Source organism: Neomonachus schauinslandi, chromosome 5 (genome assembly GCF_002201575.2).
Source record: "Neomonachus schauinslandi chromosome 5, ASM220157v2, whole genome shotgun sequence".
NCBI lineage: Eukaryota > Metazoa > Chordata > Mammalia > Carnivora > Phocidae > Neomonachus > Neomonachus schauinslandi.
Window position 1 is genome coordinate 20,264,916 of NC_058407.1, and position 22,645 is coordinate 20,287,560.

Here is a 22,645-nt window from a genome sequence, read left to right on the forward strand (position 1 = left end):
GGCTTGATTGATCCAGATCACTAAAACTTTCTCCATATTAACAATAAGGCTGTTCCACTTTCTTATCATTTGTGTGTTCACTGGAGTAGCACTTTTCATTTCCTTTATGAACTTTTCTGTTGTATTCACAACTTGCTTACTATTTGGTACAAGAGGCCTCACTTTTGGCCTATCTTGGCTTTTGACATGCCATTCTCACTAAGCTTAATCATTTCTAGTTTTTGATTTAAAGTGAGACACATACGACTCTTCCTTTCACTTGAATACATAGAGACCATTGTAGGGTTATTAACTGGCTTAATTTCAATATTGTTGTCTCAGGGACTAGGAAGGCCCAAGGAGAGGAAGAGACATGTGGGAACAGCTGGTTGATGGAGCCGTCAGAACACACACATTTATTTTTTTTTTAAAGATTTTATTTATTTATTTGAGAGAGAGAGAATGAGAGACAGAGAGCACGAGAGGGAAGAGGGTCAGAGGGAGAAGCAGACCCCCCACTGAGCAGGGAGCCCGATGTGGGACTCGATCCCGGAACTCCAGGATCATGACCTGAGCCGAAGGCAGTCGCTTAACCAACTGAGCCACCCAGGCACCCAGAACACACGCATTTATCAATTAAGTTTCCTGTCTTGTAAGGATGCTGTTCATGGGGCCCCCCAAAATTACAATAGCAACATCATAGATCACAGATCACCATAACAAATATAACAATAATGAAAAAGTGTGAAGTATTATGAGAAATACCAAAATGTGACACAGAAACATGAAGTGAACAAATGCTGTTGGAAAAATGGTGTTGCACTGTGCAGGGTTGCCACACACCTTTGATTAGTAAAAAACAGAAATATCTGCCAAGTGCAGGAAAGTGAAGCACAATAAACTGAGATTGCCTATGTATGTGTATATGCATAGAATACATTTTGAAGGATACACGAAACTATTTATAGTGATTAATTCTGAGAAGGTGACCCTGGGTATGGAAGTCAGTGTAGGAGAGAAACTTTTCATCCTTTATCCTTTTGTACTGCTTGAACTTATTTTTTTTTATATATATATAAACATATGTAACTTTTAAAAAACTATGCACTGCAAAAAATAAAATTAAAATTGAAAATGACTGATAAATTTGTCTGAACTTCCTCATATTGATTATTACTATCTCTCCCAAATAAAAGGAAAAGAACACATCACTTAGAAAATAATATGTAGGGGGTGTCTGGGTGGCTCAGTTGGTTGAGCGACTGCCTTCGGCTCGGGTCATGATCCTGGAGTCCCGGGATCGAGTCCCGCATCGGGCTCCCTGCTCAGCGGGGGGTCTGCTTCCCCCCTCTGCCCTCTTCCCTCTCGTGCTCTCTGTCTCTCATTCTCTCTCTCTCAAAATAAATAAATAAAATCTTTAAAAAAAAATAAAATAAAATAATATGTAGGGTGCCTGGTTGGCTCAGTTGGTTAAGCATCTGCCTTCGGCTCAGGTCATGATCCTAGTGTCCTGGCATCGAGTCCCGCATTGGGCTCCCTGCTCATCAGGGAGTCTTCTTCTCCCTCTACCCTTCCCCCCCTGCTCGTGATCTCTGTCTCTCTCTCAAATAAATAAAATCTTTAAAAAAGAAAATAATATGTAAATATTTTCATATACATATCTATTTCTAAATAAAAGGAGATTTCTCATTTTGGGTAGGTTGGTTTCTTTCCCAGTAGCAGAACCTAGCAATTCTGCTTAAAAAGTCTGGTTCTCATACTTGGATCCAATCTTAGCGCTACCACATACTAGCTCTGCACCTTGGGTAAACTACTTAACCCATCTAACCTTCAGGTTTTTTTTCTTTTTTTTTTCTTTAAAATGTGGAAGGGATGCCGGGGTGGCTCAGTCAGTTAAGTGTCTGCCTTCCGCTCAGATCATGATCCCGGGGTCCTAGGATCTAGCCCCACGTCTGGCTCCCTGCTCAGTGGGGAGTCTGCTTCTCCCTCTGCTCCTTCCCCTGCTCATGCTCTCTCTCTCAAATAAATAAATAAAATCTTTTAAAAAATGTGGGAGAATAACAGTATGCATTTTATAGGGTTGTTTATGAAGATGGAATGAAGTAAAGTAGTTGACACTGACTGACCCAAAGTAAGCATTGGATAGATGGTATTAGAAAGTGCATATGATGAAAATGAAGGACAAAAATGGGAAAAATTCATGGGGAAAGTCAATATTTGTTTCCCTTTTTGAAAAATGTGGACATCCAGTGACAAATATAGATAATAAGACACATTTAGAGAAGTTCCATTTGTGTAATTGCCATCAAGTCATTTCCAGCCAGTGGTTAAAGTTTGAGTCTCTCAAGGATGGCCAACCATTGAGAGCTGAGTGGGGTGTGGGTAAAATGGCAGGACTCCCCAGCCAGCCTAGAAGAGACTAGGCTACCTCTATCATCTATGTGTGTTTCTTGATGCTTTCACCATTCATAGTTTTTCCACGTCTCATTTAAAAAGGTGGAAAGGGCCATGGATTGAAGAGAAGGAGAAGAGTTCAAGCCTGAATCTAACTATAAGCTGGGTAACCACGGGGCTGCAATATCCCCACTTATAAAATGAGGAGACTGGCCCCAGTGATCTCCAGTGTTCTTCCAGATTCTATAGAGATGATATTTCCCCCCTCAAAATTTCATTTTAAGTAATCTCTACACCCAACATGGGGCTCGAACCCACAACCCTGAGATCAAGAGTTACATGCTCTACCAACTGAGCCAGCCAGGTACCTCAAGAGAGATGACAATTTTTAAGAATAACAAAAGCGCCGTCTTAGTCCTAGTGGTCTCCATCAATTGTATATCCTGTGTTGCTCCATTCTGTTGAACTCAGATCGGGAGGTGACAGAGCTTTGCAAAGTCTGAACTAAAAATAACCTCTTTCCATAAATATTTTATCAGAGCTACAGAAGTAAATAAAATAAAGACAATTAAATTTTTTTTTTAAAGTCTGCTGAGACTTTTCACTTCATTATTTTTTTTGTGAGAAGTTTCCATCAGAGGTGGGTAAACTAAATTAAGAATGGAAATCATTTGGAGTTTAAATAAAACAAACTGATTTAGATCACTAAAACCTACTAACAAGGAGATTCATTGTGATTAATATCTCCATTCAAGTGATACAGTACTTCTACTAGGTGTACTCATTTAGCTCATATTTTCCAGCATTTTGCAGGAATGTTATACTTTATGCATAATCATGATTAAAGTGCTTTACATTTGTGGAGCTGGAACTTCACAGTCTACCAAGAAATTTTTAGTTTGATAACTTACAACCAGAACATCTATCTGGTCAAGAATTTGATAATATACAATATAGCTCTTTTCTCTTGTCAAAAACAATAAATTGATACTTGAGTTAAAGTCTATCTTATAAAACAAATACTGCAAGTTAAAAAAAAAACTTTAATGGAAATGCAAAATAGGGTACTATGTTCTGAAATGCTTCTAACTTTTTTCCCACAATAGTGAGTTAGGCAATAGTCAAAGAACTTCCTTATTTTAACTTTAAAATTTAAAACAACTTCTCTATATCAATAATAAAGACTTTGTTTTTCACCAGAGTTCACTTCATTGTTTGATATGCAACATGGTATTGGGTGTAAGACAGTTTGTTTAACCAAGCTATTGAAATCATGATACAATACTAATTTTTATTCTATAGGACCAATCTCTTATTCTATATAATGCCAAGTTCTCACACGTAACATATTATGTGTATTTGGTGTTTAGAAATTGGGACAGAAACAGTGGTAGCAATTTTCATTGTTTCAGAAACTGCAGAGAGAAATTTGAATTTTAATATAAACTCATTTTAGATATTTTGATATCACTTATTTTTGAAAAGATCACATTGTTTAGATTGAACTGCCTCATATAAGTGGACTGGGGAAATTCCATATTGGATCTTTCCTTCATATTCTAGAAAACAATAGAGTACAGTAAAACATCTGATTTCTCTCTGGAGTGGTAATGCTGAAATGAGTCATTCATTCATTCATTCAACAATGATTTGTTGAGTACTTCCTATATGTGAGGCATTGTATTAAGCCTTATAGTAAAGAAAACTAACTGGGTACTTGCATATACACAATAACCAATAATTATCTGTAGATGATGGGTCGAACAACAAGCACCAACAATAGATACTTTAATAGAGTGAAAAAAGATGGAGTAGGGGCACTAGGGCAGTCAGAGAAAGCTTTGCTCAGGAGTAGGTGCCTGAAAAGATGTGTTGGATTCATACAGGAGGAAATAAATGGAGAAAGCACCCAGAGAGGAGAAGCAATATACAAAATGTTATAGTGTCAGTCACACAGAAGGCATGTCCAAAAGACATAAAAAGGTTATAGAGGACAGTTTTATAATTCCTTGAAGGGTGGTCTGTGGACCAGTAGCATTAACATCCCCGGGACCTTGAAGAAACACAGGATCAGAATCCGATCCCACATGTTCAGGGTCTGTGGGTGCTTTGTATATATACATTAAAGGCTGAAAAGCTCTAATCTAGTCCAATCCTTCCTTTTGCAGAAGAATCTGAACCACAGAGCAGTGGGTGGCTTCCCTGTTAATAGCAGTAAACTTCACTTCAGAACCAAAATCTAGAGAGTCCTGGAAACACTGAGTTTCCCCCCAATACACAATGTTTGCCTAAACTAGAGAGGGGTAGCTAGTAAGTTGGACCTGACTGTGGAAGTATTTGATCGCCAAGTTAAGAAGCTCAGGCCTCATCCATTCATGTATTTAACAACCATTTACTCAACTCCAATGTAGTAGCAGTGGGGATGCAGAGAAGAATAAGAAAGGCCCTGCCCTTAAAATCCTCACAGTCTTCTGGAAAAGTAAGTAACCAACAATTATAAACATCTTTGGAAAATGAGTTTTAAAAGCTTATGATAGAGAAATTAACATGAGCTTTATTCAGTTAACATTTATTTGGTACCTAGTACATGCTAGACTTTCATTAGAAGCAAAATGGTGGTGTTCAGGGGTATTTGAGAGTGGGGAGAAACAGATGAATCAGTTAAGTGGCTACTGCCTAAGAGTAGGAAGTAAAGGAAGAATGAATAGGGTTTGGTCACTGTGAGGCTGATGAAGGGCCAGAGAAAGGAGCAAGTTTGCATTAACCAGAGGTGGTAAGGCAAGATAGCATTTGGATCACTGAGCAGAGAAATAGGGAAGCTGGGAGAGTGAACCAGATTTGGGGGGTTTTGTTTGTTTTACTCTTCTTTTAGAAGAAAATATAGGTGTAAATCTTCATGAGCTTGGATTAGGCAATAATTTCTTAGATATGACACCAAAAGCACATGCTACAAAAGAAAAAATAGGTAAAATGGACTTCATCAAAATTAAAAGCTGTGCAGGCTCCTGGGTGGCTCAGTTGTTAAGCATCTGCCTTCAGCTCAGGTCATGATCCCAGGGTCCTAGGATGGAGCCCCGCACTGGGCTCCCTGCTCTGCAGGAAGCCTGCTTCTCCCTCTCCCACTCCCCCTGCTTGTGTTCCCTCTCTCGCTGTATCTCTCTCTGTCAAATAAATAAAATAAAAATCTTTAAAAAAAAAAAAAGCTGTGCATCAAAGGACTCTATCAACAAAGTGAAAAGACAACTCACAGAATTGGAAAAGTATTTGTTTTCTTTTGTTTTGTTTTTTTTTTTTTTAAAGATTTTATTTATTTATTTGAGAGAGCGAGAATGAGAGAGAGTACATGAGAGGGGGGAGGGTCAGAGAGAGAAGCAGGCTCCTCGCCGAGCAGGGAGCCCGATGCGGGACTCGATCCCGGGACTCCAGGATCATGACCTGAGCCGAAGGCAGTCGCTTAACCAACTGAGCCACCCAGGCGCCCCTTCTTTTGTTTTTTTTTAAAGATTTTATTTATTTATTCGACAGAGAGAGAGACAGTGAGAGCAGGAACACAAGCAGGGGCAGAGAGAGAGGGAGAAGCAGGCTCCCCGCTGAACAGAGAGCCCGATGGTGGGCTCGATCCCAGGACCCTGGGATCATGACCTGAGCTGAAGGCAGCTGCTTAACTGACTGAGCCACCCAGGCGCCCCTGGAAAAGTATCTGTAATCATATATTTGATATAGATTTGGTATCCAGAATACATATAGAAAACTTTCACACTCAACAATAAAAAGATAAATAATGAAAAAATAGGCAATAGATTTGAATAGACATTTCTCCAAAGAAAATATACATATAGCCAATAAGCACATGAAAAGGTTGTTAGTTATCAGGAATTATTATTTATCAGGAATATTAAAATGAAAACCACAATGAGATACCACTCTACACCTACTGTGATGGCCAGATTTTAAAAAGTGGAAAATAAGTGTAGGTGAGGATGTGAAAAATAAGATCCCTCAAACTTTGTTGGTGCAAATGTAAAATGGTGCGAAATAGTTTTAGCAAACATTACAGCTGGAAAACAGTTGGTAGTTCCTCAAAAAGTTAAACATAGAAAAAAAAATTTAAACATAAGAGTTACCATATAATTTAGCAATTCCATTTGTAGGTATATACCCCACAAAACTGAAAACACTTATTCCTACAAAAACTTGTACACAAATGTTCATAGCATCATTATTCAAATAGACAAAAGCGAGGACAACCCAAATGTCCATCAACTGATTAATAAACAAAACATGGTATATCCATTTAATAGAATATTATTCAGCCATAGAAAGGAATGAAGTGTTTGATAAATGCTGTAAATGAATGAACCCTGAAAACATTATGCTAAGTAAAATAAACCAGACAAAAATTGGACAAATATTGTGTGGTCCCACTTATCTGAAATATCTAGAATAGGCAAATTCATAGTGATAGAAAATAGATTAGAGGTTATAAGACACTAGGGGAGGGATCAGCTGGGGAATTATTGCTTAATGGGTACAGAGTTTTTGTTTGGGGTGAAGAAAATGTTCTGAAATTTGGGTGATCATTGCAAACCTTGTGAATATACTAAAAGTCACTTAATTGTACACTTAAAATTGGGAATTTTATTGTATGTGAATTACAACTCAATAAGAAAAAAAGACCTTTATTTTTATTTACTTTTTAAAAAAGATTTATTTATTTTGAGAGAGCACAGGGGTGGGGGCAGGAGGGGCAAGGGAGAGTGAAGGAGAGAATCTTCAAGCAGACTCCCCGCTGAGCACAGAACCCAACATGGGGCTCCATTTCATGACCCTGAGATCATGACCTGAGCCGAAATCAAGAGTTGGGCGCTTAACCGGCTAAGCCACCCAGGTGCTCCAAGAAAAAAAAAAAAAACACACACACACAAAAACCTTTAAAGAGAACTTCTTCTCTGTTGGCAAAATACATGTCATTGAAAGGAAACATTTGAAATATAAATAGACATCTTGCTTTGTGAAAATCACATGCCTAGTTATGATTTCAAAATGCTCCTTAGTTTACAATTATACATAGTATGATGAGCCCTTCTGAAGCTTATATTTATTATATATTTATATTTATTATATTTCATAGGTTTCCGCTTCATGGAATATAATCTGAGCAAAAGAATGTAACTTCCACGAGGTAATGAGACATACAGAAATGTTAAGTTTCCAACTTTGGAAACTACAGATTCTTGAGTCATAGTCATGTGTTTGAAAATCAATTTACCAAATGTATAGATCATGGCTCAGTTACAGAAAGCATCATAACCTAGTTACTCCAGGTCTGGAAGTTAAATGATCAGGGTTGCTGTCCTGGCTCTGTTTCTTAGCTTGTTTCTACTTCATCTATAATTGAGGTGGCAGGAATTGAGGTTCCTTTTAGCTTTAAAATTCTGAACTTATTTGATCTTATTGTGACTTTATAGTCAAAGGACTTTTGAACTTCTTTTACTTGCTTGGACTGCATTAAAACATTCACATTTTAAAATTTAGTAAATTATTATTGGACCATGAGATTTGAAAAGGATTAAATTATCCACTCAGCTTTTAATTGGACCAATTGATCTCAGTCTATGGAGAATTAGTTTGAAGCAATACCACCACCTGGTGGCCTCTCCTCAAATAAGACAACCTCCTCGAAAATGATAGTTCGGCCTCTATCAAACCATGACAGGTGGTTCGGATGTATCTATTTTAGGAAACACGTTTAATTATATTGCACAATATATGTTTAAGTTAACTAACGCTTATAGCATTCGCCTTAACAACTTATTTTATAATTCAACAAATTCTCTCAACAAATATTTTAGTGCCCAAGTACAAGAACAAAACAGTGAAAAAAACCCACAAAAATATTGCCATTCACAGACAATATATAATAGGTATAGTAAATAAGCACATTATGTTTAGTGGCAAGTTCTAAAAAAAACAGGACAAGGAGGATGTTGGGTAGGTTGCAATTTTAAATAGAATGACATTTGAGCAAAGACTTGAAAGGTGAGGTCAATTCTATGTGCTTGTCTGAATAATAAAATTCCACAGACTTACAATCTAAATATTTAGTTTTAATTCTAGCCTGCCACTATAATTCTGTTTCCTCAAGTATTTCTTTTTAGTAAGCAGGAACTGTAATACCAGGCCAATATTAATAAGAATGACTACATTTTGAAAAATGATATTGCCCTAAAGATAAGTATCTTTCCTAGGTAATGACTGTCTTTAGTACCAGAAAAGATACAGGAAGTGGAATTTTTGTTATCTTACTTTTCACAACCTTAAATTTTCCTTTACACATTGAAAACTATGTTCCCATTAAAGTAGGAACTGCTCTAGTCTTAGGAATTGAGATTGAGAGAAGGGAGGAGAAAGTAGAGGTGCGATGTTATCACCAATAAAGATTAACTAAGTTTCTCTAAGCAGTTTATGGCTTTGCTTTTATGTCTCAGCATTCTATGAAACAATTTAAATTTTCTGTCTTAAACACCCTTGGGTTAATGAGTGCACCCTTGAGAGTAGGGTTTTAGACAATTTAATAGGCATAGCATAAGGCCTTGAACATAGTAAGTGGTCAGGAAAGTTATTTTAGTTGTCCTAAATCTACATTAGAAAAAAATTTAAAGGTAATATCTTAATATTTGGGGATTTTTCTTTAGATCAAAGGTTTCTGAATGGAGAAGAATTTTTGATGCAACCAGGAAATGAGATCAAATCTTAACAGACAAAGCAAAGAGTTAAATGGGTAAAATTTAAAAATAAAGTGTTTCAGGGCACCTGGATGGCTCAGTCGTTAAGCGTCTGACTCGGTTTGGCTCAGGTCATGATCTCATGGGCCCTGAGATCCAGCCCTGCCCTTAGCGAGTGTGAGGAGTCTCTTCCTCTGCTCCCTGCCCCCCATGAATATACATCTTTAAAGAAAAATAAAGTTTTTGATCAAATCGCCTTAAGAGTTTTTATTACACTGTTTCCATAGTGACTTGTAATTAGGTGCTTAATACACATTATGAAAGGCTGAAATGCCACCTAATAGTATTAACAATGCTTTTTAATCTGCATATAGCACTTCAGTTTACACAGCGTCCTCACATAGGTTTCATTTGTTTATTTGGTTCAGAATATGTGGTGCAAATATAAACTTTACAGCTATCTTTCCTTTTAGTTCTCCCATAAAGGGAATTTGTATTTTCAGACAACTATGTGCATTATACTGGAAACATAAATCTGACATGGACAAAATTTGAAGTGGCAATGGTCAAGATATGACAAGTGGCAGCAGCTAATCTTGATGAAGATATGGACTGCAGGTGGGTGAATGACAGGTGAAAAAGGTCAGTGGAATCTCAGCCCACTTAAGTCCAACAGCTGGGACAACGTAAAGGTCCAGGTGTTTAAAGAGTCACTCAACTCTCTCCATAAGTAAATAGATAGATAGATAAATGAAATAAAATAAAAAACAAATAAAACCAAACTTTTCCTTGTGAGGAAAATTTCTGTGAATTTATGATTTAGAAGTGGGGAAGGGAGGCGAGAGCAACAGGCAAATCTGGTTCAATGCTTAGGCAGCTGGAAAGGTCTGAAAATTGAAGGAAAAAACAGAACAGTCCATAAACTCTGTTGAATGGATGAAAATCTCTAAATAAAAACATAATATGCAAAAATTTTATTTGGAAGGAGGCCTAAGAGTTTACAAAGGTGACTTCTATGAAGAACTGTGGGATTGGGGGCTAGGGATAGGTTTACTTTTCTATGTACCTTTACGAATTTTTAAGACACGCACGCTCAACCTTAGAAAGATTAGAGTCTAGGAGAATCCCTTCTTCCCATCCTCCAAGTATCTCTTCCTTCCTTCCAATACAATTTCCTGTCAAGACCGGCAATACTCTCGACGCCCCTTGAGGGAACAGGTCCTCAGTCCTTGTGAGCTGAACCAGTTCCTCCGTACTGCCTATCCCAGAAAGGTGGTCAGTTAGGTGGAAGAAAGGGGTGAAGGGCTCTAACGCTGACCCTACAGGCTATTGCGACTCCAAAAACCTCCAGTTAGCGGCCTCAGGTGTAAGGTTGATGAGCATTGGCCGCGCGGGGCTGTTCCTGTTATTACGTAGTTCTATTTCCGTGTGGGAGAAAGCACCCAGGGAAAGGTGCGTCGCCCCCGCACGGCGCTTTAGGACCTGCAACTTCCACGACGCTGCACCCTGAGCCGGCGTCCAGTTGGGCTACAGCATCGAGGCCCGACTCGAATTCTTGGTTGGCAGATTCGCCACTGTTGCGTGTCAGAATTTAAAATGAAAATTCGAATTTCTCTATTTTGGAAACCCTTTCAGTACAAGAAAACAGAAGCAAGAGAGATTTGGGGCCCTTGAATATTTTTATCCTCTGGCTTCCACCCAGCGGGCCGGGAAGTTTCGTCGAAAGTGACGACGCGGACGCTCAGGTCGCCATTCCTGGCGCATAGTCGCCGCGGCCCGTCGCTCCCGCCCACGCCGGGAGTCCGACGTGGAAGTTGGTGGCCGACCGGACTTCCAAGGGATCCGCCTGGGAGCCGGAGCCATAGGCCAAGGCGAGCAGAGGTGGCGGCGCCGAGGCTCGAATAGGAGTCGCTGCCAAGGCCGGGGGCCTGTCTCTCACCACCGATAAGGGCGGACAGGCGGTTCATCATGGGTGAGGGATCCGAGAAGGGCTCCCGGGCGCGCTGGAGGGGCTGCGGCCGACGGCTGGGGTCAGGAGGAGGAGAGGGCCCCGCCTGGGAAGCCCAGAGTAGCCAGCTTTTCAGGCGCGGGTCGCTGAGGACTTAACTTACCTTGGCTGTTCACCTGTGGGGGTGGTTTTGCCTCGAGCTTTTGCTCCTGCCGTCACTCTTGTTCCTTTCACCCCAGAAGGGTCAGGGGGTGGGGGCAGCGCGGGCCCGGAGAGCGCTGCGGCCTGGGAACCCGGCCCTGAGCCCTTTCCCCGGACCATGAACTTTTCCCTCACCTCCTCAGACCCAGCTCGACTTGGGGGGCAGAGTTGGCCTTGAGAAGCTTGGCAATTTGTCAGTCGCAGGTGCGCTGAGGTTTCTTGCGTGAAAGATGAGATCTGACCCCACAGTGGAAGCTTGATTCTCTCTCCCTGGCCCCTGGGATTGCGTCAATTTAAAAAATCCAAAAGGAATTGTTGCTCACAGTGTTTTATAGCCAACTTGGCATTTGTCTGCTTATCTGTAGCTTTTCATGTAGATGATAGAGTAAGGTGGAGAAGGAAATGGGGAGGGTACTGGTCATTACTGGTCAGTGAGTGAAATTTTAATATCGATATTTGGAGTGCTAATTGAGGGCACTACATTGTCATCACAAGCACAAGCTAGCTTCCCTCCCCGCTGGAATCCAAATGAAGGTGCAGATTTTTAAACTGGTTTACAACTGTCCAAATGATGCAAATTCTTTGGATTATTTTAATTCCTCTACCATTTTCCGGGGGATTTACTTCTTGCCCTGGATCATAAATGCTTTCCTGTCTTTTTCCATACCTCCCCTTAGGTTTTTTTTTTTTTCCTTCAAGATTTTATTTATTTTTTATTTTTTATTTTTTTCAAAGATTTTATTTATTCATCTGAGACACAGATACAGAGAGAGAGAGAGCATGAGCAGTGGGGAGGCAGAGGGAGAGGGAGAAGCAGACTCCCGGCTGAGCCAGGAGCCCGATGTGGGGCTCGATCCAAGGACTCTGGGATCATGACCTGAGCCAAAGGCAGACGCTTAACCATCTGAGCCACCCAGGCGCCCCTAAAGATTTTATTTTTAAGTAATCTCTACACTCAAGGTGGGGCTCAGATTTACAGCTGCGAGATTAAGAGTAGCATCCTCTACAGACTGAGCCAGCCAGGTGCCCCAGTTTTTTGTTGTTGTTGTTTTTAAGGTGTAAAAGGTAGAAAGGATTTTGTCAAGTTACACACCTTCTGTTACACTTTCCCAAGGTTCTCTGGCCCATGGTGTCTTCGTTTTTCCAAATTTGCGGCTCTTAATTGTGCCATTTCTTTGTCAGATAACCATGTATTGCATGTGACATCACTTCAGTTGTCGTTTTTTTTTTTTTATTGTTAATGTAACTTTCTTTTAACCTTCTCTAATGGCTTTTGGTGGGGAAGGGCCAAAGTGTTTTTTTCTGGTAATCATTAAAGAAAAATGTATTTTAAAAAAGCTTCTGTGGTGCCTGGGTGGCTCAGTTGGTTGAGCCTCCCGCTCTTGATTTCGGCTCAGGTCATGATCTCAGGGTGGAGAGATCCAGCCCTGTGTTGGCTCTGTGCTGGGTGTGGAGCCTGCTTGGAATTCTCTCTCCCTCTCCCTCTGTCTCCCACCATGCTTTCGCTGCGCTCTCTCTCTCTCTTGAAACAAAAACAAAACCCTTTCTTTTGTTGTAAAAAGAGTAATAAAGACTAAATCACCTCCCCTACTCTTAGGGATTTCTTATTTAAATGCAATCCAAATGAATCAACGCCTTAATCTGTTACCAGGAGGCCCTGCTGAGACAAAGGATAATTTTTTAATTTTAATTTTTTTCCAGGTTTCTTGAGGTATGAATGACAAAACTGCATATATTTAAGGGGTACAATGTGATGTTTCGATATACATTGTGAAATGATTACCACAATCAAGCTAATTAATACCTCTGTCACTTTACATTAGCTTTTTTGTGTGTTTGGTAAGAACACTTTCAGATCTACTCTCTTAGCAAATTTCAAGTGTACAATACATTGGTTTGCTGTAGTTACCATGCTGTTCACTGGGTCTCCAGAACTTACTCATTTTATAAGGAAAGTTAGTACCCTTGACTGACATCTCTCCCATTTCCTCCACTCCCCAAGCATCTGATAACCACCATTCTATCATTCAGTCATTCTATCATTCAGTCACCAGTGGTGATTCTGATAATCACCACTCTGTTCACAAGTGCTTTTATATTACACATTACCTTATGTACAAGAAACTTTCTGGAAATATTTCATGGTACAGTGAATGTAGCTTTATTATTTTTTTAAATGAGTTTTCTCTCAAAAATAGGTTTTGTTATTTTGGGCTTCTGTGTCTCAATTTATTTTGCAAGTTATATTGCTTACAGAGAAATCTCAGTGATTGAAGGTAGTTATGATGGTGCTCTTGTCAGTGATAATAATTGCTTTTCACATGTGAGAACCTCATTGTCCCACTGTCATTCTGATTTGTCCCTTGGTGTTTAGGGGTTGTGAGATCATGCTAAGGTATCTATATTCTCATGATTAGAAAGTGAGCTCCAGGGCGTGCCTGAGTGGCTCAGGAGGTTAAGCAGCTGCCTTTGGCTCAGGTTATGATCTAAGTTTCCTGGGATCAAGCCCTGCATTGCTCTGCATCAGGCTCCTTTCCCTCTCCCTCTGCTGCTCCCCCTGCTTGTGCTCTCGCTCTCTCTTTTTCTCTCAAAGAAATAAAATCTTAAAAAAAAAATTTTATTAAAAAAAAAGTGAGCTCCATGAGGACAGTGGTTCTTGTTTCTCTTATTCTGGAATATATCTTCTTGTGCCTTCCTGACACAGTATCTAGGACATGGTGACAATCAGTAATTACTTGTTTGATGTTGGTTAATATATATCTTTGGGAGCAAAGTACGCACCTAAGAATTGAGGAGACTATTACAGTAATATTTAATTTGGTATAGCTTTCAAAAGGCAAGATTAAATGTTTTGTGGACTTAGTTCACAAAATGATATTGAATGAATTTTTTTCTTTTATTATTTTTTCAGGTGGCTTTTTCTCAAGTATTTTTTCCAGTCTGTTTGGAACCCGGGAAATGAGGATTTTAATTTTGGGATTAGATGGAGCAGGAAAAACTACAATTTTATACAGATTACAGGTTGGAGAAGTCGTTACTACTATTCCTAGTAAGTGTTGGTATGATAAACTAATTGTAGGGGTTTTTGTTTTCCATCTAATGTAACTTTATTTCTGATTAAGTAATTCATATAATGTAATTTTAATATAGTAAGGTTTGTAAACTTCTAGTGTGGACATAATATTGATAACATTTTTTATAAATTTAGAGGCAATTTGTAAACCACTGTGCATGGCTGGGTTTTGCTATTTTTAAAGTTGGCTAGAGTTAAGCCACTTTTCTCATTGAGAGCCAGTATCTTTATTGATAAAATGAAGATAATACCCACTGACTTGAAGGGGGAAATACATGAAGTACATAAAATACTTTGTAAACCTGTTTAAAGAATTATATAGGTGTTAAGTGGTATTATTGCATCTGATGTGCTTTTTTCCCCTGTATTTGTTACTATTTTAATTAAGATTTGTTTCTCTTAAGTAATTCTATTGATTGCTTGTAAAGAACTGAGGGGAAGAGACTGACTCTTGAATTAATCTGGTACCTAAAAGTATCAAGAGAAGAAATACCTCAACTTTAAATAAGTTGTTGATATTTTAGAAGGATATTCTTAAACAGTCCTGTTTGCATGAGAATACTGTTATTTATACTTTTTAAATTTGTTGACGTGAATTTACTTAGAGAAGATTAATATATTTATACTAAGTTTAAGAGTTTGTAGCGTTTGCTCAAGAGTATTAAATTATGCCTCTAAAATCACTCTGTCACGCAAGGTATTTCTATATTTAGTAGTATTTAAATTTCCAGATTAAAAAAAAAAGTCTAGGTTTTATGAAAGAAGAACTTTTTTTTTTTTTTTAAAGATTTTATTTATTTATTTGACAGAGACAGCGAGAGCAGGAACACAAGCAGGGGGAGTGGGAGAGGGAGAAGCAGGCTTCCCGCTGAGCCGGGAGCCCGATGTGGGACTCGATCCCAGGACCCTGGGATCATGACCTGAGCCGAAGGCAGTCGCTTAACCAACTGAGCCACCCAGGCGCCCTGAAAGAAGAACTTTTTAAACCCTGTGGCTTCTGTTATTTCTTTGTGCCACCTTCAAAAAATTTCAGTTCCCTTGGTTTTTGCTTCTCAAAATCACCCATCTCTATTATGGTTAAGTCTTGGCCCCTGCAGTGCACATAGCCCAGTGGATTGCATTTCAGTGAATACCCTTTACAGCATACTCTTGTCCTGTGCATATAAACAGTGTTTGTAATCGAGGTAAGATGGTGATTACATTCCTACTTAATTCTAAGGGAGACATCATGAACTTGCTTTTTAGTTTTTCACTCAGGTTTATTATAGCTATTTTTTAGTTGTGATAGGGAATGCTTACCATATACTCATTAGCATCATTTACCAATATAGACTTAAATTTAAAACAAAAATTAATTGTCCAGTTATAGCTATAAGTCATTTTTTACTTTTTTTTAAGCTTCTAAAATCTTAGTAATCAGTTTTTTCAGCATCCTCTGTATCCTTCCTTAGATTCTTTTCAATGAAAATAGTATCCTGCCTCAGCTGTGTGATGCTAGAGCTCCACCTAAAAAGGATGTCAGGGAAAAGAGATGGAACATCTCCCCTTTGATCATCCAGCCATGACCTTATTACAAATGAGCTCTTGAGGAAGTCTGCAGAGGGTCTGTGAGGTTGCCACACTTAGAGAACCCAGTTTCCATAAAGTGGTATATAGCTGTTACTGAATCCTTACCCACTAAAGTTTAGAATTTGGGCTATCTTGGTTTTGTTCCCTGTTTACTTGCTGCCTATCAAAATTCCATTTTTGGTAATATATCTACAGCTGTTCTTTCTAAACATAACCTTCTAAACACTTGTATGCCAGGATTGTATTATACAGGGAGTTTAACATAGTAGGGTTTCTATTGAGCTAAAAATTCTGTATTTGCAGAGGTAATTGGGGATTCTTATATAACCTGAAAGTGGTGCTGAACTTGATAATGGATGGTGTGTGTGTGTATAGCAAAGCAACTGTTTTGTCTTAAATGGAATAATATTTTAACCAATAATGTGATTCAGTAGTAATTTCATTAATTGCTAAAATTGGATTGCATACTTTGAAGGTAGAACGCGTTAGTCTACGTATACTACTGATTTTGATTTCTCTTCTAGCTATTGGATTTAATGTTGAGACGGTAACATACAAGAACCTTAAATTCCAAGTCTGGGATTTAGGAGGACAGACAAGTATCAGGTATGGTACAGAGACCAGATTACTTTGTAGTATTGAACATTTATTGGCCCTTTTAAGGTTAAGAGCAATAAACCAAGTATGTTTTCTTTTGTAATTTAAATGGAAGCCACTTAATTTAAAATGAGGTAAAACTGCTTATTTGCTCAGTTGAATTAAAATAAAATTTAAGGAAGCCAGTTCTTCAGATATCACCTTAATGACAAATTTTTTCATGAAAATCTCAAGATCTACTTCAGTAGTTTTTAACTGAAAAGGGTCTTCCATTTAGTTCTTGCCACTTCGTGAAACAGACTGTTTCGGATTTATAAAAATAACTTTCAATCCACCATTTAGGGCTAATGTGAACATAGATGCCCTCTAGAACTTAGGTCTCTTGCCCAGCATTCTGTGCTTGGCATGGCAACTGTGGATGTTTGGTGACTGTCAGTGTTGCTCACTATGGTACCTACTTAAAACATAAGTAGTACATTCTTCCAAACATCCTGCTGCCTTTTAACTTGTTTTATTTTTTGAACTGCTTTTGAGTCCCTCTTTAATTTTAGCCATTTCTACTTCATGAAGTCTTCAGTAGTCAATTTAATGTCTGCTATATAAAATCATATTAAAAGTTTTTTAAGAACCCATTCCTTAAGGAGATTTAGAGTTAGAGATTAGATGTTAACAGAAAGGTCCGTGTATAACTTTATCTCAGTACAGTTAGTGATTTTATAGATTGATTATAAAGTACTTTCTTAGCCTAAAGTCTGAACTCATTTTGAAACTTCTTGATCTTGTGATTTAATGTTTATCATTCCACCCCCATCACATCCGAAGGATATGATACATACCATCAGAAACAATGAATCATGGCATTGATTCTAACATGGGGGGGGGGTGGCAAGATTGGCATGTAAACCCCCCACTCCCCATCATTGCCAAGTCCTAGCATATAAATTAACATAGCAGGTTTTTCTTTCAAATAATAATACATTCTCCCTTTCTGAATTTTCTTTAGGCCATACTGGAGATGTTACTATTCAAACACAGATGCAGTCATTTATGTAGTAGACAGTTGTGACCGAGACAGAATCGGCATTTCCAAATCAGAGTTAGTTGCCATGTTGGAGGTAAGAAAACTTTATTTGAATGTGGGGAAATCTTTTACGTTTGCTTGCTAGTTTTCATTGTTACCACATGTAGGAATAATTAAAAGGAAAGCAGGGAATTTTCCCCCCCCTTGTCGTTAGTATAATTTTCTTTTATACAAATTATTTCCTATTCCAGAAATTCTGTTGGGAAGAAGAAGGAGACAAAAAGACCAAAAAAAAAAAAAAAAATCAAATCCAGCCATGTAACTTCCTTTAAACTAGATTTCTTGATTTCTAGGAAGCTCAGAGCTGAACTCTTTCTAAACTGAAAACTATTTTCAGTTACTCCTGTGAAGTGCTTTTTTATAAAATCTATTTCTAGTTGTATAAGTTAGTTTATGGAAGCAGATAAGGGTATAAATAATAAGAAAGCCTATTTGTTTTAGAATTTCTGGGTTTCTGGCACACCTCTGGCCCTTGTTTATCTCTTCCAGCCTTTTCATTCTTTATTCTTCCCTGTGTTTACAGTCCTTTAGCCATACTGACCTTTCTGTTCTTTGGATACACTAAGCTTGTACACTGATCACTTGGCTTAGGGCTTTTTGCACCTCCTCATCTTTCTGCTTGTAATGCTCTTCCTCCAGATCTTTGCATGGCTACCTTCTTGGCATGTTTTATCTCCCGTTTCTGCCTCAGCAGCCTCAGTTATTTTCTAACACCTTATTCTACCTTATTTTTTGTACCACTTACTGTTTCTTTGTTATTTTAAAATATATTTGTTTGCTTATATATGTCTCCCACCCTAAAATGTAAGTTGAGTTTACCCTAATATTCCTGATGTTTGGAACAGTGTACAACAACTTAAAACATTGTAGTCACTGAAGATAATTTATTGGCTAACTAAATTCAGAGGATGCATTAATCAAAAGTTTTAAAAATCTCCAGTTGTTAAATAAGCTTTTTGAATGTACTTATGGTTAATTTAATAATGAAATTACCTTTGCTTGAGAAAATTAGATGAGTACGTTCCCTTTTCCTATGAGAACTATGATTCTGAATTAGCCAATCATTGAATGCTTAAATACAAGTTTTCTAGGCCATTTGATTACCTAGGTAGAAACATTTTTGGAATACTTTGAACTTCTGATTTCTTGACTACTGACTTAATGGCTTCTGAGTTACAAATTGCAGACCTAATAGTTTTAAACTTTTGCTTAATTTTTTTCACAACATAGCATCATATTTATCATAAGAGCTTCTTAGACCAAATTTAAGTATAAGGAATTTTAAGGGACTGTTTAACCCATCAGTGTAATGGGTTTTTAAAAATAAAACCTTTAGTTAGATGTAATTCAAATGGTATGGATTTTTATCATAAAAAGTACTACATAAAAGAGATGCGTTATTAGCTTCAGTTTACAGTTCTTGAGTTGTGCTGGATTGTTATTTTTGATATTAGGATTTGACTTGTATAATTGTATGAGAACTAAAAATTGTACTCATTCTTTAGGAAGTAATTTTTAATTGATCCAGTCAATAAATATATGATGTAAAGTACATGTAGCATATGATCAGGTCTGTTATCTATTACATTCAAACTTACAGACAAAAGCACTGTAAGTGATCCCATTTTTTGTACACAAAAATAAATTCTTCCTGGAGTAAAGAATTAAATGTAAAAAATAGAAAATGTAAAAAATACAAATCCAAGAATATGTAAGTGACTATGGTTAACATTTCTGGATAGGGAAGGTCTTTCTAAATCAAAGGATTGGAAGGAATTACAAAAGAAAAGATAGATTTAATTATATTAATACAAACAAAAACCCTGCAAATACAAATTAGCGTAAAACAGGGAACCAGGACATAGTTTTACAACCAGTGACTAAAGAATAGTGTTCTTAATCATATCAAGACCCTTTGCAAATAAATAGAAAACTGAGCAAAAGGCATGAACTTACAGTGCACACGAGAAAACTGTATTGCTGATAACATTTGCATTTCTAATACTCTGATAATAAATAAGTAATGAGATGCTGTGTTTGGAAAAATAGGTAATTTCTATTTCTTCCAAGGCTGCATCGAAGAACAGTACTGTCATACACTGTTGATGGGGTCTAAAGTGTTATAACCTTTCTGGAAAGCGGTTTATTAATATATATATAACAATAACCCAAAAAAAGTTCATACTTTGATTCTACTTTTGGAGAATTTATTAAGGAAATAGAGATTCACACAAAGATTTCTGTGTAATGACTATGTCCCTTGAGTTTCTGTAATAGTCAAGTAAAAAGAATCTAGTAAGAGTCTAATACTGGAGAACAGTAGTTATATAGTTTATGGTGTATGCATTCATAGTATAGATATATTTAACCATTAAATTTTTTCTGAAAATTTTGATTGGGAAAATATCCATGATTTAATGTTTATTTTTTAGAGCAGGGTATAGAACTGTATGTAAATGTGATCTCAAATGTATAAATGTATTTATTAATAAACTATAAGTATCTGAATTACGAAGCAGTAGAAAATACCCAGAATGTTAAGAGTGATCATGTTTGGGAGGTAGGATTATGGACGAAGTTTCTTTTCTTCATACTTTTCTATAATTTCAAATGATTTATAATGAACATTATAGATTCATAATTAGGGAATATACTCTTAAAATAATGTATTTGTTGGCATTTCTTTCTAAACTCAAGGAAGCAAATTCATTAGAGAAAATTAAATACCTTCTATTTTATTTAGGAAGAAGAACTGAGAAAAGCCATTTTAGTGGTGTTTGCAAATAAGCAGGACATGGAACAGGCCATGACTCCCTCAGAGATGGCAAATTCACTTGGGTTACCTGTGTTGAAGGACCGAAAATGGCAAATATTCAAAACTTCAGCAACCAAAGGCACTGGTCTTGATGAGGCAATGGAATGGTTAAGTATATTTCCAGAAGTCATTTGTGCATTTGTTCGTGTGTGCAGCTGTTTGCACACATGTGTGATTTCCTCTTAGTCTTAAGGATGAAATTCAGATTACTTAGCAGCTTATCATATTAAGTTCTTCCAGCCTTTTCTTCCACTGGTCTTCCATATACATCAGCTATTATTTCAATCACACCTACCTGATTATAGTTAGATAACCCAGTCTTCTGCCTTTTTTTTAACTTCTCCCTTCCTCACCACATCCTCCATTCCTTATCCTTCAGGACTTAGGTTAAGACTGTCTTCTTCTCAAGAACCTTCCCTTGCATGTCTCCATGCCCACTGCCTTACCACACACATAGTTGGATGTCCTTGTCACAGACCAGTGATATAGTAGTTACACTATCCTGTAATTGATTAGTGCATCTACTCATTAGATTTTAAGCTCCATGAGGACTGAGACTAGTTTTCACTTCTGAGTTATCCACATCTAGCCATGCTGCAGTAGTTACAGCCCGGAAAGAAGATATTTGGTCTTTTTGATCATTCAGAGCATAGACAAAAGTGAAAGCTAAAAGGCTTTCATGGAAATGGGTTCATAACATCATTCTGCAGTGTAACTGTCTTAGCCTTCGTCATTTAAAGTGCTTTGGAATCCACTTTCCGTATAAAACTTATCATAAATGATCATGCTGTATACCTTAAAGTTTGAAGTTAATGTGATGAAACTGTCATTTTCTCTTCACAGGTTAGTTGAAACGTTAAAGAGCAGACAGTAATTCAATCACTTCTACCCCTGTGAAATGAAGACTCCATCACATATCCCTTTGGAAACAGTTAAGTGTGCTTCATGCTACTAAATGTTAAAACTGTGTGATTATTGGCATATACTGAACTGACTGCAATATTTGTAATAAATATAAAAAATAAGTATTTGGTTGGAAGGGTAGTTCACCCATGATTGAACCAACTGAATGTCTGTTCTGTGTAATGTAAAATCTTTCCTTGCTTTCTTAAGTATATATTCTATTTGTAAGGAATTCTTATTCAAATAGAGTCCTATTAAAGAATGTACTCTTATTGAGGAAAAACCCTCCTATTTTTGAATTAGTGGTTGCCGCTTGTTTGTATACACTAATAAATATCTTAACTCAGATTTTTTTCCCCTAAAATGAATTAAGTTCTTCCAAAGATTAGACTTAGTAGAGTAGGAACACAGTGTGGGTAATACAGTCTTCATTTGTTTAATGACCACTTTATTTAAGCTGTTTTGTTTAAAAGCTTTTGGGTATAGGCATGAAGCTGAAAAATTATTTTGGTGGTTAACCTCACTGACGTCTGTAATTGTCATTTTATAGTACTTTATAGTAGCCAAAAAATTTTTCATATATACAGGAACCCTGTGATGTAGGTAGGACAGGTTGTAATGTCTTTATTTTATGGACATGGACCCAAGGTTCTGATAAGTTGGCTTGCTCAGGGCCACCTGCTAGTGAAGTCAGAACAGGGCTGAAAGTGAGATTTCATTGTCAAGCTCATCCCATAAAGTATACCATAAATTCCTGAAAATGTCAACACTGGTAACACAACCTTAATAGCTTAAATAAAATTATGCTAATTGAAGTAGACACGGTACATTCAAAATAATTTCTATAAATTTGTCTGTACTACTAGAGGTAGTAAAAACAATCCTAAATGGTTATATTTGATGGAATCCACAATGTATTAAAGGAAATTTAAAAAAATCTGTTTTAAGAAGCATTGTAAGAGATGTCTTTACTGTCTTTCATTTCTTTTCTCTGTAATTGGACATGTAAATTTGGTGAAAAGTCAAAACAATTACTGGTTGTACAGGGAGAAATGGAGCATTCTTGGTTTTAAAAAGTAGACTTACTGCTGGGGTATCAAAAACAATTATGTTCAGAGGAACTTTTCAGACTACCCACCCAGTCTACCACAGGATTGTCTATAATGGTGACAGAATATGGTCCCTTGTATTTACTTAAACTTTGGGGAATCTTTAAGTTGGACAACCAGCATTTAAAAAACTTGATGCCCGGGGCACCTGGGTGGCTCAGTCGTTGAGCGTCTGCCTTTCGTCCCAGGTCGTGACCCCAGCGACCTGGGATCAAGCCCCGCATCAGGTTCCCTGCTCCGCAGGAAGCCTG

General features: G+C 37.5%; 1 protein-coding gene across 1 annotated transcript; it reads left to right on the plus strand.

The window, feature by feature from the left end:
• Window positions 1-10,863: 10,863 nt before the first annotated feature.
• On the plus strand, window positions 10,864-22,583 carry ARL1 (ADP ribosylation factor like GTPase 1). The gene is made up of 6 exons (XM_021687359.2): window positions 10,864-11,070; window positions 14,159-14,296; window positions 16,414-16,495; window positions 17,490-17,601; window positions 20,311-20,489; window positions 21,226-22,583. The coding sequence occupies exons 1-6, from the start codon at window positions 11,067-11,069 to the stop codon at window positions 21,254-21,256; spliced, it is 546 nt and encodes a 181-aa protein (XP_021543034.1). The 5' UTR covers window positions 10,864-11,066; the 3' UTR covers window positions 21,257-22,583.
• Window positions 22,584-22,645: the final 62 nt, after the last annotated feature.